General features: G+C 45.7%; 1 protein-coding gene and 1 non-coding gene across 2 annotated transcripts in view; both read right to left on the bottom strand.

The window, feature by feature from the left end:
* Positions 1-15,203, bottom strand: part of LOC102575599 (cytochrome P450 2K4) — a 28,874-nt gene extending 13,671 nt beyond the window's left edge. The window contains exons 1-5 of the mRNA XM_019492735.2: positions 14,901-15,203; positions 13,575-13,737; positions 10,268-10,417; positions 8,086-8,246; positions 973-1,146 (exon numbers count right to left, since the gene is read on the bottom strand). Of these exons, the coding sequence (XP_019348280.2) occupies positions 973-1,146; positions 8,086-8,246; positions 10,268-10,417; positions 13,575-13,737; positions 14,901-15,086 (834 nt within the window). The 5' untranslated portion in view covers positions 15,087-15,203. The remainder of the gene's footprint in view (positions 1-972; positions 1,147-8,085; positions 8,247-10,267; positions 10,418-13,574; positions 13,738-14,900) is intronic.
* On the bottom strand, positions 1,931-2,003 carry TRNAK-CUU (transfer RNA lysine (anticodon CUU)). Its single transcript has one exon. It is a non-coding gene; the product is annotated as a tRNA-Lys (tRNA).
* Positions 15,204-16,082: the final 879 nt, after the last annotated feature.

The raw sequence follows: 16,082 nt of genomic DNA, 5'->3' as shown, positions 1-16,082 counted from the left end.
GCAGGCACAATGGCTACATAGATAATTTCAGTGTTTTCTGTTCTCTGTCTGTTAGTTGTCTCCTATTTTATACTTAAATTATACATTCATTGGAATCAAGATTATCTTTTTGTGCAGTGCCATGACTGAGATTCATGAGTGTAACAAAAATAACAGAAAAATATTGCAGCTAGTCCAACTGATCATAAGAAAACGAGAGAGTTAGAACTCCAAATCTTATGAGATTGGTCCATCAGGTAACATTTTTGGATGGTCATTTGTCAAATATGTTGAAATAACATCATCATCATCATCATTATCATTATTATTATAATTATTCAGAACACTGCAATTATCTTGTAGACAATACACTAATGAGAGAAAATGGTGCAACTTCAAGGAGAATTTGACATGTGGGTCTCTGAGCCACTGAAGTCAGGAGGGAAATGTGTTAACCCATGCAAATCTCATTGCAAGATTGTGTTGTAATTTCTCAAGTATATGAATCATATTGTTGTGATTTGAATTTCATTTAGGTCCTTAATTTCAGAGAGCTGGAAAAACTCTATTATGATAGTTTACAGGATCATATCTCTTTCATACCAACAGCCTACATTCCATACACTGACACCTGTTATCTCCTAAAACAAAGGCAATTGCAAGACACATGTGGGCAGAGGCTATTGATTTAAAGATTTCTATGTCTTTGAAAAAGGTAACTGGGAATTATCTGAGACAGCCTGAACTGTTACTGGGAACTCGGCACAGAGGAAGTCTAAATGTATCGTTGTAACCTGAACAACACATTGGACCCTAATTTTTGGGAAATTCCTTGATTCAAAAAGGGCTAAGAGCCACAGGCTCTTTGAATAACTTGGCAAATTTCTTAGGTACCTATTTTACCAAAGTCAGACTTCCACAGAAATATGTTTTTAGCTGCAAGATATGAGATGGAAACATGCAAGTCTGAAGAAATGGTAGAGACTCTGTTACCTCTTGCTGTTTTACAAGGAAAGCGTCAACGAAACTTCGCTGGTCATTTCTGTCCAGTGTTTTGAGGTGTTCCACAAAAGTCTTTTCTATAAAAGTATGAAATTCATCTCTGTTTTGAAAAGCAATATTGTGACTCCTCAGGAGAAATCCAAGGGCTGGAAACATATTATAGACCTAAAAAATAAGAGAAGTCTGAGAAAGGAAATGTAAGTACTGAGAACAGATAAGTGGGTAACATGAATCAAAGGTGTGAAAAAAATTAATAAAGAAAGTGAATTATTTTATGCCTTTGTTTTATTCAATATACTCTTCAGATCAGCTGAAGGTAGAAGGCATGGCAGGGAAGACTTGGAGACTAACTTGTTCAGAGTCAGAAACATTCCTAAGTGTCAGCATACTTCATCAGATGCTATGAACAGACTAACTGTTAACTGAGGCAGAGGACATTGTTCCTGGAGATGTGAATAGCTCACAAGCCTTCATGCCTCATAAGCTGAGCCTGACATATCTGGAAGGCACAGGAAGGAAGCAATAATTCCATAGTTACTCTGAACCCTGATTCTTCTCTACTCTATGTAGCAACAAGGAAAAATATGTTTAGCATGATTTGAACAAGTTACATGCATGTGAAATTGGGCTAATTTTGGAATAGTATAAACAGGGTGCATCATTAATGTGCTGTAGTTACTGCTCATTAGGTATAGCATTTGCATAACTAATTACTAAATCAATGTGCAGTAGGACCAGCTCATGGGTTTTTATAGACATTAACTGCACAGTAGCTTAATACTACTGTACGTTATTAGCACAGGTTTTACCTGGCATGCTATTACATTGTGTTATTAGATTTCATAGACTTCTTAGACATTAGGGTTGGATGGGACCTTGGAAGATCATCAAGTCCAGCCCCCTGCTCTAAGGGCAGGAATAAGCAAGACGAGAGAAGAAAGGTACCACACACCCAACATTGAGCTTGAACCTATGACCCTGAGATTAAGAGTCTCATGCTCTACCAACTGAGCTAGTTGGGCTTAACTAATTTATATTAATGTGCAGTTAACATCTCATGTAGACATACCTACAGAGTGTCCTTGTTCCCTTTGGGGTGGAATCTGAACTGCACAGCTGGGTGCCCTGGGACTTCCCAACACCACATCTGTACAGATCTCAAGAATGCCACTCCACCCCCTCACTTTGCAGCGCATGCCATAAGTCCTTAAAATGGAGCAAGGTATTGCACCTGGGGAGGAAGAACCAGCAGCATACCTACAGGCTGGGGAACTCCCTTCTTGTCAGCACAGAGGCAGAAAAGGATCTTGGAGTCACTATTCATTCCAAGATGACCATGGGCCACCAATGTGGGGACTTGGTCAGTAAGACTAACCGCACCTTGTCATGCATCCACAGATGCATCATGAGCAGCGCCAAGGAGGTGATCCTCCCCCTCCATGCAACCTTGGATGCAGTACTGCATCCAGTTCTGGGCACCACACTTGAGGGGGGATGTGGACAGCATCAACAGGGTCCAGAGGAGGGCTAGTCACATGATCAGGGGCAGCAGGGCAGGCCCTATGAGGAGACACTATGGGACCTGAACCTGTTCAGCCTCAAAAAGAGAAGTCTGAGAGGGGATGTGGTCAATTATAATACACATCCCAATCTCAAGCAGCTGAATTTTGGGTTAATGTGTACATTGTATGCAAAAAAAAAAAAAAATGGTATATGACATATATGTCACATAGGAACTATAAGAGGCTTGTTTCTGGTATTAGAGTAATGGCAGATCTCTTCTATGCCTTAAGGTGAGGAATGGGCTGTCAGCAATAGGGATGTGTACATCACTTGAGAGTAGTTGCATAAGGAGACAGGCTGTCACAGACCAGATCCATGGACAAGTCCAAAGGAGGGGGGGCCCTGATGGAATGATGAGACTAAGGGTGGAATGAGGTCTATCTTATTTTACAAAGATGTGTTTTCCCTGAAATGTGTCTGTTCTAAACCAAAACCAAGCCATTCAGTAAATGGGTGCCTAATTACCATTCTGTTTATGACTCTGTGGTGCAATGCAGAGGCCAGAGAGTGATGGTGGAGTTAGTTCTGAATGAGCCGCTTAAAGAACACCCACAGGCAGAGGCAACATGCCCTGCTTTACGACAACAACTTGGACTCTTTTTTTAAAGCAGTAGACCTACTTGGCGGATCTCCTCCGGCGGACTTTAAACTAGGCTCGCCGGGGGGAGGGGAAGATGAGGGTAGGGGAAGCTGTGGACCACCAAACCATGTGGCACCCACAAGGACAGCCCAGCCTGAAGAAAGAGACCATTGGGAACCTGCAAGACGTGGGGCGGCCAGCACTATGGCACAGGTAAGAAACGAGAAGGTAAGAAATAAGAGGCCCCTTTGGACTCAGAGCGGGGGGGCAGCAAAGGCACCTGTCGCAGGGCTCAAGTGCCTATATACTAATGCTAGGAGCATGGGGAACAAGCAGGATGAACTAGCGCTCCTGCTTGCACAAAACACCTATGACTTAGTAGGGCTAATGGAAACCTGGTGGGATTCGTCCCATGACTGGGCGGTACATATTGAGGGTTATAGATTGTACAGAAAGGACAGGGTGGGGAAAAAAGGGGGAGGGGTTGCGCTCTATGTCAATGAGCAATATATGTCAACCCTCATCAAGACAGAATTCAAGGATGAGGCAGTAGAAGGATTGTGGGTTAGGCTACATGGGGGGCAAGGAGAAAGGGATTTAGTGGTAGGGGTCTGCTACAGACCCCCCCATCAAGGGGAAGAAATAGATTCGGGGCTCCTGAGGCAGCTCTCGGAGACCATAAAAGCTAAAGAGGCGGTGGTCATGGGGGACCTAAACTACCCGGACATCTGCTGGGAGACGCAGACGGCAAAGTCCCACTGCTCACACAGGTTTCTAACCTGTGTACAGGACCTCCACCTGACACAGGAGGTACATGGTCCCACTAGGGGGAATGCCATACTGGATCTGGTATTGGCAACAGAGGATGACATGGTAGGGGACCTACAGATCGGTAGCCATCTGAGGGACAATGATCACCTAATAATAGAATACACCATAAGACGTCGAGTGGGTAAGGTAACTAGTAGGGTGAAAGTACTAGACTTTAGGAAAGCTGATTTCAATGAACTCAGGCGATTAGTCAAGGATGCACTGCAGAGTAGGAGTTTTGAAATGATGGGAGCCCAAGAAGGGTGGCTGTGCCATAAGGAAACGATCCTTCGGGCACAAAGCGAGACAATCTCTGTGTGGGGTAAAAGAGGGAAAAGGGCCAGGAGGCTTCCCTGGCTGACCGCAGAAATCCAGGGCAGCCTAAGGGCCAAAAGGGGAGCACATAAAAAGTGGAAACAAGGAGAGATCACCTGACTTCCATGCGTAGACCCTGAGATGGTGCAGAGTCACTTGGAAGAACAGGGTGCCTTTAAGTTGGCAGGCCCAGATGAGCTCCAACCAAGGGTGCTGAAGGCACTGGCTGACATCATTGCAGAGCCACTGGTGGGAATATTTGAACACTCGTGGTGCACGGGCCAAGTCCAAGAGGACTGGAAAAAGGCCAATGTGGTCCCCATTTTCAAGAAGGGGAGGAAGGAGGACCCGGGCAACTATAGACCAGTCAGTCTCACCTCCATCCTTGGCAAAGTCTTTGAAAAAATTATCAAGGCTCACATATGCGAGAGCCCGGCAGGACAAATTATGCTGAGGGGAAACCAGCACGGGTTCGTGGCAGGCAGATCGTGCCTGACCAAACTAGTCTCTTTTTATGACCAGGTTACGAGACGCCTGGACACAGGAGGAGGGGTGGATGTCGTATACTTAGACTTCAGGAAGGCCTTCGATATGGTATCCCACCCCATACTGGTGAACAAGTTAAGAGGCTGTGACTTGGATGACTACACAGTCCGGTGGGTGGTGAATTGGCTGGGTCGCACCCAGAGAGTTGTGGTGGATGGGTCAGTTTTGACCTGAAAGGGTGTGGGCAGCGGAGTCCCGCAGGGTTCGGTCCTTGGACCGATACTCTTTAATGTCTTCATCAGCGACTTGGACGAGGGAGTGAAGTGTACTCTGTCCAAGTTTGCAGATGACACAAAGCTATGGGGAGAAGTGGACACGCCGGAGGGCAGGGAACAGCTGCAGGCAGACCTGGATAGGTTGGACAAATGGGCAGAAAACAACAGGATGCAGTTCAACAAGGAGAAATGCAAAGTGCTGCACCTAGGGAGGAAAAATGTCCAGCGCACCTACAGCCTAGGAAATGACCTGCTGGGTGGCACAGAGGTGGAAAGGGATCTTAGAGTCCTAGTGGACTCTAAGATGAACACGAGTTGGCAGTGTGATGAAGCCATCAGAAAAGCCAATGGCACTTTATCGTGCATCAGCAGATGCATGACAAATAGGTCCAAGGAGGTGATACTTCCCCTCTATTGGGTGCTGGTCAGACCGCAGTTGGAGTACTGCGTGCAATTCTGGGTGCCGCACTTCAAGAGGGATGCGGATAACCTGGAGAGGGTCCAGACAAGGGCCACTCGTATGGTCAAGGGCCTGCAGACCAAGCCCTACGAGGAGAGACTAGAGAAACTGGACCTTTTCAGCCTCCGCAAGAGAAGGTTGAGAGGTGACCTTGTGGCTGCCTATAAGTTCATCACGGGGGCACAGAAGGGAATTGGTGAGTATTTATTCACCAAGGCGCCCCCGGGGGTTACAAGAAATAATGGCCACAAGCTAGCAGAGAGCAGATTTAGATTGGACATTAGGAGGAACTTCTTCACAGTTAGAGTGGCCAAGGTCTGGAACGGGCTCCCAAGGGAGGTGGTGTTCTCCCCTACCCTGGGGGTCTTCAAGAGGAGGTTGGATATGCATCTAGATTGGGTCATCTAGACCCAGCACTCTTTCCTGCCTATGCAGGGGGTTGGACTCGATGATCTATTGAGGTCCCTTCCGACCCTAACATCTATGAATCTAGGAATCTATGAATCTACTTGCTAGGTCTACTTGTTATAGGATAACAGGAAAGTAGGGCTAGAGGGACCTCATGAGACCATCTAGTCCAGTCCCCTGCTCAAGGCAGGATTATCCATACCTAAACCATTCCAGCCAATTGCCTCTCCAACGTGTGCTTGAAGATTTACAGTAATGGAGATTCTACAAGTTCTCTAGGTAGCCTGTTCTAATGCTCAGCCATCCTCACAGTCAGAAAGTTTCTCCTAATCTCCAACTGTAATTTCCTTTGTTACAGCTTGAAGCCATTGCTCCTAGACCAGGGGCAGGCAAAGTCTGGCCCACGGGCCAGATCCGGCCAGCAGTGGACTCCATTTCCCAGCAGCCCCTCCCTGCTTGGCTGGGGCTGGTCTCCATGGAGCCCCAGCTGGGGTAGCACAAGGCTGGGGTTATCATGGAGATTGGCCCCAGCCGTGTTGACAGGGCATATGACAAGGCAGGGCAGGGGACTGCTCTGGAGCTGCTGGGATCTTGTGGCGGGGGCAGTTTTGCCTGGGGCCAGGGCAGAGAAGCGATCTGCAGCCTGCATGCTCTGGGTACACAGGCAGTGGATCATGGCTTTGCTCTGGCTTGGAATCACGTGTCACCACTGCAAGGAGCAGGAGCATCTCCCTGGCCTGCCCCGCCATGCACCCTGTGCTATCGCACTGCAGCTCAGGCTGGGGTCTCCATGGAATCTGGCCTGGCCATGCAGGCAGGGGCTGCTGGGAAATGGAGTCCGGCTGCCAGCTGGATCTTCCATTTTGCCCACCCCTGCCCTCAATGTACCATCTTCATCCACAGACAAAAAGCTATCTCCCTTCTCCTTATAATCTCCTTTCATGTACTGAATTCTTACCAACTCCTCCTCCCCTCCCCCCCCCCAGTCTTCTCTTCTCCAGAATAATTAACCCTAGTTCTTTCAGCATTTCCTCATAAGTCATGCAGTGCAGGCTTCTAATATTTTTTGTCTCTCTTTGCTATACTCTTTCCAATCTGTACATATCCTTCTTAAAGTGTGGGGCTCAAACCTGGGCACAGCACTCCAGGTGAGGCCTCACCCATGCCAAATAAAGAAGAAGAATCAGTTCCCTCGCTTTGCAAGTGTCACTCCCATTAATACAACGCAGAATGCTAGTGGCTTCTTTTTGCACCAAGAGCACATGGTTGGCTCATATTCAACCTATGGTCCATTATAACCCTCAGATCCTTCTCTGCAACAATACAGCCTAGTCAATCACTTACCAGTCTGCATTTTTGCATGCAATTTTCCATCCCAAGTGTAGCATTCTTCACTTGCTCTTGCTGAATTGGAACTGCTCGACTGTAAATGATTCTGGATCCTAGCCCAGTCTCTAGACTGCCTGTAACTTCACTTAACTTGCTGTTATTTACAAATTTGTTATATGCACATTTAATCCCATTGTCCAAATCAGTAAACAATACTGGACCCCTGGGGGCCCCCACCCAATATCTTCTTCTAATGAGACATTGAGCCATTGATGGCTCCTTGCTGAACATAATGGCCAACCAGTTTTGTATCCCCTTTGTAGTACTTTAATCTACAGTAGTAGATTTATATCCCCTTTGTAGTACTTTCTATAGATCCTTAGTTTGTTAATGGGAATGGTATGGGAGGTAGTGTCAAAGGGCTTGTTAAGTCAAGGTGTATCATATCTACTGTCCTTCCTCCATTCACAGAGCCTGTCACCTTATCAAAGAAGGCAATTTGGGTGGTCAGGCATAATTTATTCATGGTAAATTCATGCTGGCTGCTCTGCTTATCTGTCCTGCTCATTTTGTTCATCTTGAGGAAAACTTTTTAGGTAGCAAGGCCTGGCTGACTGATCTGTATTTCCCAGGGTCTTTCTTTTCCTCTTACGTAGAGGTGGACACTATATTTGCTCTTTTCCAATAACCTGGAACTTCATCCAATATCTATAAGTTGCTCTAGCACCCTTAATGTGGCACTCCTGAAGTACAGCCAGCTGTTATCCTCCAATTTATTGGACTGCTTCTGCTTAGAAGAAAAGATTTAATATTTTGCACAGGCCATACAACAACTTCTATGTCTTTAAACAGTGTGTAGTAAAAAATACTTAAAATACCGCAATTGAGGCACTTCCAGCAATGGCGATGTTTTCATTGATCAAATTTAGAAGTCTAATGAATCGTGTGTCTTCATAGCCAAACCTCTCTCCGAGTAATATAGATACAATGATATTAGCAACTGCTCCAGCCATTATTGTAGTGGACTCAAAGGGCTTTCCTAAAAATTGGACATATTCAAATCAAAGAAGAGACTGTGCACACAGGATGGCCGATAGGAAGTTATTACTATTCTTTATTCTGTTTCTTTACACACAGTGGTCCCAATCAGGAATTAGGACAGCATTGTTCTGAGTACCTTGCTGATATACCCCACATGCCCCACAGAGAGAAGACAAACAGTGGGTAAAAGCAGACATTACTCTTTCATTTGCAGAGGGAGACCTGAGGTAAAGGGAAATTGAGTGGCTTACCCAACATACGCGGTAGAAGGCTGGGGCTAACAGGGCTTAGCTCCCCCAAACGTGGGGTAGCAGTGGCAGTGCAGAGGGCCACAGGGCAGCCTAGGCACAGGCTCTGGGTGGCTGCAACAGGCCAGGGAGCAGCATTCATAGACCCAGACATTCAGCCGCAGCCTGACAGAGTATGGAGCATTGCCCATGATAGCAGGTAAGTCTGTTATAGGGAAGAAGCATGGTGAGGGAGCAGATTGAGTCCCCCATGGTGAGGGAGGGAGTGGGGTGGAGTCAGGGGCAGGGTCTGGGATGAATGAGGCCCCAGGGTCAGGTTGGGCTGTGGGACACTCAGAGCCCAGGTGACTCATCCAGGAGTTCAGGAAGGCTCCCACCACTGGGTGCATCCCAGCAGAGGTCGCATCTGTGAATGGGGTGGAGGCAGGCTGCCATTGTGGGCTGGGCTCTGTGCTTTGCTGTCACTGCCTGGGGAGTGGTGATAGGTCATATGACTGCCATGCACTGACTGTGCCATGTCCCTTGCTTGCCTGGCAGTGGCAGGTATATGGTGTTGTACCACTCCCGGGGCAGTGGCAGTGCCCCTATGCATTGCGCTTTGGTCCCTGCTGCAGCTACCCTCCACCTCCTGCTTGCCTGGTGGCAGGACACACTTAGTGTTGTGCAGCTCTTGGGAGAGTGGGGCTCAAAGCCCAGTGCAAAGCGGCAGCCGCCCCTGCCCCACCCACAGATTGGGGAGACATGTGCCCCCTGGGTCTCCACTTGTCCCACCACCCTGCCTGGCTGGGGCCCCAGTCACCCCAGCCCCTACTCCTTCCTCTCCCTCCCTCACCACTGGGGCCTTGATCTGCCCCCACCATGGCCCTTTCCCTTCCCCTGACAGACTTACCTGCTGGGGGAGGGGTGTGTGTGCTCACACTGACCAATCACATGCCTGTGCACACGCTGCCATTTAATTGCACACAGCCCCTACCTGTCAATCACTCTATCACCCTCAATTTAACTCAGCAGGAGGAGAGGTTCTTCCCATCAAAACCCACTCAAGTACTGCTCACTCTCACACCCTGAAAGTAGGTCAAATGATCACAGCAGCTCAAGAATTCACAACATTTGGGAACTTTCTGAATGTTACAACCCACAGTTCATGCTTAACTAATCAAAGGGGAAGAGTCGTACCAAACCTGGGCCCTACACCATGATAGGATGTATATTTTATTCACCTATGAAAGATAACTTGCAGAAAGTGCATTTAGAGACCTGTGTAGAAATAAGGAACAGAGGTCCTTGTTTTATTGGTGCTCTACCCCTATTGTTATTCCCACTTCAATCCCTGTTGGTCCTTACATGATGACATATTATCATTAAGGGAGGAGCTGCACTGGAGAGGTGGGTTGTTTCCATCACCATCACAGTACAGTCCACGATTCACAGGTCCTTGTTCAGGGTCATTAGGTGGGGGGTCATAAGGTCTAGGTCTCCAAGACTGGGCATGAAGCATGGAGAGAGTCTGTGGCATAAGCTTTTGAGGTTCAAAGATTTGCCTTGGAAGGATGTGGGTGCCCAAGAAAAGGAAGGAGCAAACACCTGCAATAGCACTCGCATGGCTTTATAAGTTGCCTTTCGCTTCTTTAAACAATTGGAACAAAAAGATATCAGATTAATTGGATAGTGGCATTTCCTTATGGGAGAAACTTTAATGAAGCAAATAAATTCTTGTGCAAGCTAAGGAGAATGAACCTTAGTGGTTCTGTGAAGTCAAGCAGCCACTCACCTTTCTGAGATTCCAGTTTCTCTATCAGATATTCACACTCTTCAACAATCTGGTCCTCAATGGCCCTCTTGCCCATTCCAAAGTCTCGTAAGGTTGAGAGGGTAAATCTTCGCATCACTTTCCAATTTTCCCCGTGTGATAAAATAATACCTGAAATGAAGAGAATACTTAGAAAAATAGGTTAGAAAAATAATTAAAACCACTGCTTCTCAGAAGTATTCAAGATACCCCTCATGTGCAGTATATTCTTCATGTAACAGCGAATGAAAACGCAGCCATGTCCTCACAGAAAACCTTTCAAGATCGGAAAACCTGCTTTTGATCCAATACAGAATGTAAATGAAGAATTCAAAAAATAATTTAAAAAACATGTTTTGGGGGAAAAAGCATTGCTTTGGGGCAGTCTAATTGGGGCTGTCTGATGTGAAATTAGGGTTGCCAGTTCTAGTCATTGCTCTGCATGACTGAATATCTACCATGCACACTCCAACCACCTGGCCAGACTGAGTTCTTACCTCCATGGAATTATTTGTGTTCTTGCAACCCTCCCCAAGAACATTTGCACAGAGTGGTTTAAGTGGTAAACACTAGTCTAGGATGATTTAGTCAGGGATAATCCTACCTTAAGCAGGGACTTGGACTGATGACCTCCTGAGATCCCTTCCATCCCTATTTTTCTAGGATTATAATTCAAATTTACCCAAACAGAGGGAAAAAATAGATTTTGATAAAATAAGATTTTGTGATGGAGAAAAAATGTTTGACAATTTTTTTTGGTGATCTTTAGCTTGGAGGCACTAGAGGGAGTATAAAACAAAATAGGAAAATTATTTTAGGAGAGCTGTAAAGAAATTGTTCCTGGGTGTTAGGTAGGATTTGAATGATATGAAATTATGATTGAAATGTTTTGAAAGACATTGGTATTAAGTACAGCAACCAAAATGGTTGTTGAATGATATACTGATTCCCTCATTGTATGTCTCTACATTTTGAGATACATTTTATATAACCATTTTTATAGATATTTGCAATTGTTCTGCAAAGCAAAATTGTCCAGAAAATTTCCACAGCAAAGATGGGGTCAAACCTGATGGAGCATTAGTTACATTTCCTTATCCATTATGTTGTTTCTTATAAACATATTTAGTAAGGTATATGTAATCCACAAAGCACTTAATTATGTGTAGATATTCAAATCTTGTTATCTTCCATGGAACTTGAAACATTCATAAGGTTAATATATGTCAAACATTCCTGAAAAGGGAAGTCTGTCTTAAACTTGTTTATATCCATCCTACCTATGTCTAAGAAATGCTTTAGCCCGGTAATGGAATGAGTTCTGAACGAGGAGCAGTCCATTACGTAAAACTCGTATGAATGGAGTCTGCGATGATGTCTAAGAACAAAGTTAATGTGAGTAGGGACTATTTGAATATTGTAGACCCCAAATGTGAAGAACCGTGAGTCAAGTCTCCCAAATCATAAGATTTTCAAAGACAATAATTGCTGGGTTATCTAGTCAGCTCCTTGCTTTATAGTCTTGCATGCAACATGCCCCCAAATGGCATAAGCAATTTGTTTTTGAAAGGCAAAATGAAGAAGAATAGATTTTTCCTTAATTCTGCAATAGCAACTGCTGTAGGGGGTATAACAGGGGGCCTTCTCAGGACCAATTTCCCTGTGGCCCACCCACCTGTTTCTGGGCTAACTGCCTGCCTTCTCACCCAGCATGCCTTGTTGTTAATTAATTAATTGAATGATGTTGATTAAACAGGAGGCTGCCCATTTCTTGCCCCAATGCCAGGAGGTGCTATATGAGGCTCTGTTCCTCCCCTACACCATAGCCCAAGCCTCGTAGATGGCATCTAGATGTTACCAACATCATCGCCCCACTCTGGGCCCCAAATCCTCCAGTCAGGACCCCTCTGAGATCCCTCCATTCAAGCAGCCTACTCTGCCTTCATTTTGGGCTATATAGCTCCCTGAGCTGCTTCCTCCTCATGGTTGTGGTTCCCCTGGGACTTTGGCTCTACTGGTCCTGGCCCACCTCCATGCCAGTCAGAACCCCAGGCCCTCAGCTCTGGGCAGCCCTCGCGGTGGGCCCCTGACCCTTTGACCCTTCCCGTCCTGGCCCCAGCATTGACCAGTTAGGGGATGTTCAGACAGGTTTGAGTCTATGGCCCCACTCTTTCACTGGGGTCCATCTTCCAGACCCTTCATAGTGGGTAACCGCCCGGTTGTGGGAGCTAGGGGTTAAGGAGCCCTGACTCACCTTTCACCAGGGTGATAACTGGCTTGGCATTTCCTGGGGGCTCCTGTGCCACTGAGAGCCCCACCAGGCCACCCATTCCTGGCAGGGTGCAGTTTTAGGTCATGCCCAGGACGAGGAGCCTCCTGACCATCCCCTACAGCTCCTCCCTTACCTCCAGATGATACCAGCAGCCCTACGGCCAGGCAATGTTATTGCCTGGCCTTCCAACAGCAAAATGTCTTGTTTATATGGGCAGCCCTGAATCTAAAATGGCTGCACTAATCAGGCACCTGCCGGCTGCTGTTTTCTGGCCCTTAAAGTGGCAGGCACAAACAGTGCCCTGCCACAGGGGGAAGGGGTGGGGAGAGGAGGAGGAAGGGAGGGGAGGGAAGAGAAAGTGTTCATATTCAGCTTCCAGAAAGTCCCAGGTACAGCACTATAGTATCAGTTTCCTTATCCCCCTGGGAGAGGCAGAAACTGTTATTACAATATTTCCTCAACTTTAAGGTCCACTCTAATTTCCAGGAGCTGAATTTTGGAAAAAAAGATGTGTGTTGTATGTAAGAAAATGTGCTTCACCCCCACCACTCCCTTCAACACATGCACACTTCAGGATTCACATGGTCAATGCTTTGTCTTCAACAGGGTAGACATTTATTGTTGTGAAAGAAAGCAAAGATTCTCATGTGAAACTAAGAGCTGAGGCTTTGGGGCTGTCCAACTGGTGGCCTGCACGTTGCATGCAGCCTTCAGGTTGTTAACACATGGTCCCCTGGCTCCCACCTGACTGCTACTGCTCCTATTGCTCCAGCTGCAGCAGAGGATAGGCAGTCCCATCTCTGCATGTGACTCACTATGGTTTTTTTCTCATCCACACCCATTTCACCTTAAATCACACCTACTGACTCCACTGAAGTTCCCTTCATTTACATTGATTTCCAAGGACATTCGTTCAAATAAGCGTATTAGTGGATGAGGGATCTGCTCCTTCTATGGAAATAAATTGCTACTTGTTTGCATAAGGTTAGTTTATGAGTACCAATAAAACTAAGTCACCGTTTCCTTTGGATACTGCTTCAAAAAATGGGACTTTAGGTCTCTCTGCAAATGCATCTGCCTGGTTCACAAGAGCTTCCTTCACTGTCTCGTAACCTGAGATCACCACCATCTTCGTTAATCCCATCTGAATACTGAAGACAGGGCCATAGGTTTCTGACAGCTTAAGTGGAAAGAAAGGAAAATCAGTTAGGGTAAATGCATCCATTGAAGTCGGCAGAGCTACACCAGTGGTAGATTCGGTTTAGTTTGCTTGAAGCTGAAACTACAGAAACAGCCATGAAGAGAAATATAGAAAGAAATGACAGTCCATATAACTCTGCCTCCTTTGGACTGGATCTTAGGAATGGAAATTATTTTGTAAACATATTAATACACCTTTAATTTTTCTCACGTGAAGTGTTGCCCCCTTCATTACAGCAGGGAGTCATATAACTGTTTGTACTGATAAATTGTTATTTTGACTCAATTTAATTATGGGTGAAATTATTCATTAATGCAAACTCAGGTTCACAAAACATGGAATCTAAATGAAGATCCAGCTGAAATTAATCAGACCTTCATGTTTGCAACTAGCACATAATAGAGCGATGAAGTATCACATTGAGAGACCTGCTAGATAGATGGTATGTGTGTCTGGAGAAAGGAGGCTGTGATGTAAAAAGTGTATTTAGGAAGGTCAGAAGGGGGTCAGAGTTTCGGGTAGTGCTAGGGTTGTATCATACTTGTGTGAAGCAAGTGTCAGATCTGGTGATAGTAGTGAATTTCTAATAAGTAACAACAGCGATGAAAGCAAGTACTGTAAAAATAAATAAAAAAAAAAAAAGCAAAGAGAAAAATGTGTTGTGGGTGTTTTGGAGATAGAACGATGGAAAGCCAAGATGGGAAAGCTGAGTTAGGACCAGCTGTAGAGCAGTCATCATGGGAAGCTATTCAGAGAGAAACTCAACCCTCCAGAGCTGGTAACACCACAACAGGTGACTTAATGTACACCAAAAAAGAAGTGACGGTCCATGACCATGGCAGATTCTCAGATCCCTGGCAGAGATACCAACTAGCAGAGGAAATTTGGAAAATGAATTCCTAAGGGAGATGAGAGAGTCAGCAACTGTGCGTAATGCAGCAGTGTCAATATAAGAGGAAGAGGAAGAGGAAGAGGAAGAAGACAGCCAGGGGAAGGAGAATTTGAAATGGAGGGGCAGTGCTAATGGTCCCCAAATTACACACATGGAGCCAGACCCCAGATAGCCAGAAAAACTGTAGAAAACTCTTTTGACTTTAGGAGGCAAGGTGATTCAGTAGTCCATATACTAAAACAGGATTTACCTCTAGGATAGTTTGAAAGGGCCTCTTCAGATCCATGATGAGCAGATTTCCAATGAGAGGTAAAGGCCTCGGTCCTGGGGGGATGTCCTTTCTGCTGCCTCTCTTCCAGAAACTTGCACTATTCATAACAAACAGGACAGTCAGGGCAAGCACCAGCAAAATCAAACTAGTTTCAGACCAATCCATTTCTCTTCAGCAAGCAGTAGGGGCAATACTGGTAGAGCACTTGATGTAACGTGAAGCCAGCCAGCCAGTATACAAACACTGTGCACAATGGAGGATTGAAACCCTTCTGTGATTGCATAATAATTTAGTTTCCCTCCCTCGCCCATGCTAATCTGCTTTCAATGGATGCAGTTTGATGCCCAGAGGCCATCACATGCACATTGTGCTTACTGAAGGCTTTTTATTAGTTTGGGATTAAAAGTAATGTGGATCCTTCCCCCTCATTTGCATTCAGGTGTGAATGTGTACTGTATGATACAGAACGTGCTTTTCTTGTTGCTATAGGTAATTGGTTGAATTCCAGATTGAGAAAACTAGTCTTGCACCTTTGAAGCTGGGGTGTGAGATGCATCCAAGCTGGTTGAATAGTGCGCTGTCAGCAGGTGCTTAAAAATGCATTGCAATAACTCTGCTCCCATTGAAGTCCATTGGGCTTCTGAGAGAGCAAAACTAGGGGACCTCTGAGCCATTTAAAAACCCCAATTATGATTCTGTATGGAAATCAAATTCACCTGTCCGTCCTTTCTGAGACATCAGCTCTTCACATGGGCTTGCTATAACACAGCTTTGGGTTTTCTAGGAGATGAAAAGTCTATGGCACCAAACTCCTCTTGACTGTTAATTGGAGAGAAGTGCCTAATTCCCATACCTCCTTTGAGAATCAGAGCTACGCAGGCTAGATTCTGTTTGCCCAACTCGCACAGGTAGCAACGCAGTTTCAGAGGATCAGCTCTCTTGTTACACACACAGGGCCTCACCCAAGGTCCGCTCCATTCCCTGCGGTTTTTCATTGGCTTTTTTGTCACGCCTCAGTGCTGGAAATGGATATCACAATGCAGGCAGGAGAGCGATGGGAGAGGCAGTTATCAGAAACTTGTTTTATTTTTTTCCTAATGCTCAAAAGGAGCTTTAGGAAAAGGAGCACTGATTGGGTAACTTTGACACCTCTCCTTACTT

The sequence above is a fragment of the Alligator mississippiensis genome, chromosome 1 (assembly GCF_030867095.1).
Source record: "Alligator mississippiensis isolate rAllMis1 chromosome 1, rAllMis1, whole genome shotgun sequence".
Taxonomy (NCBI): Eukaryota; Metazoa; Chordata; order Crocodylia; family Alligatoridae; genus Alligator; species Alligator mississippiensis.
The sequence above is the reverse complement of the archived record's forward strand: the minus strand, read 5'-3'. Positions and strand labels throughout refer to the sequence as shown.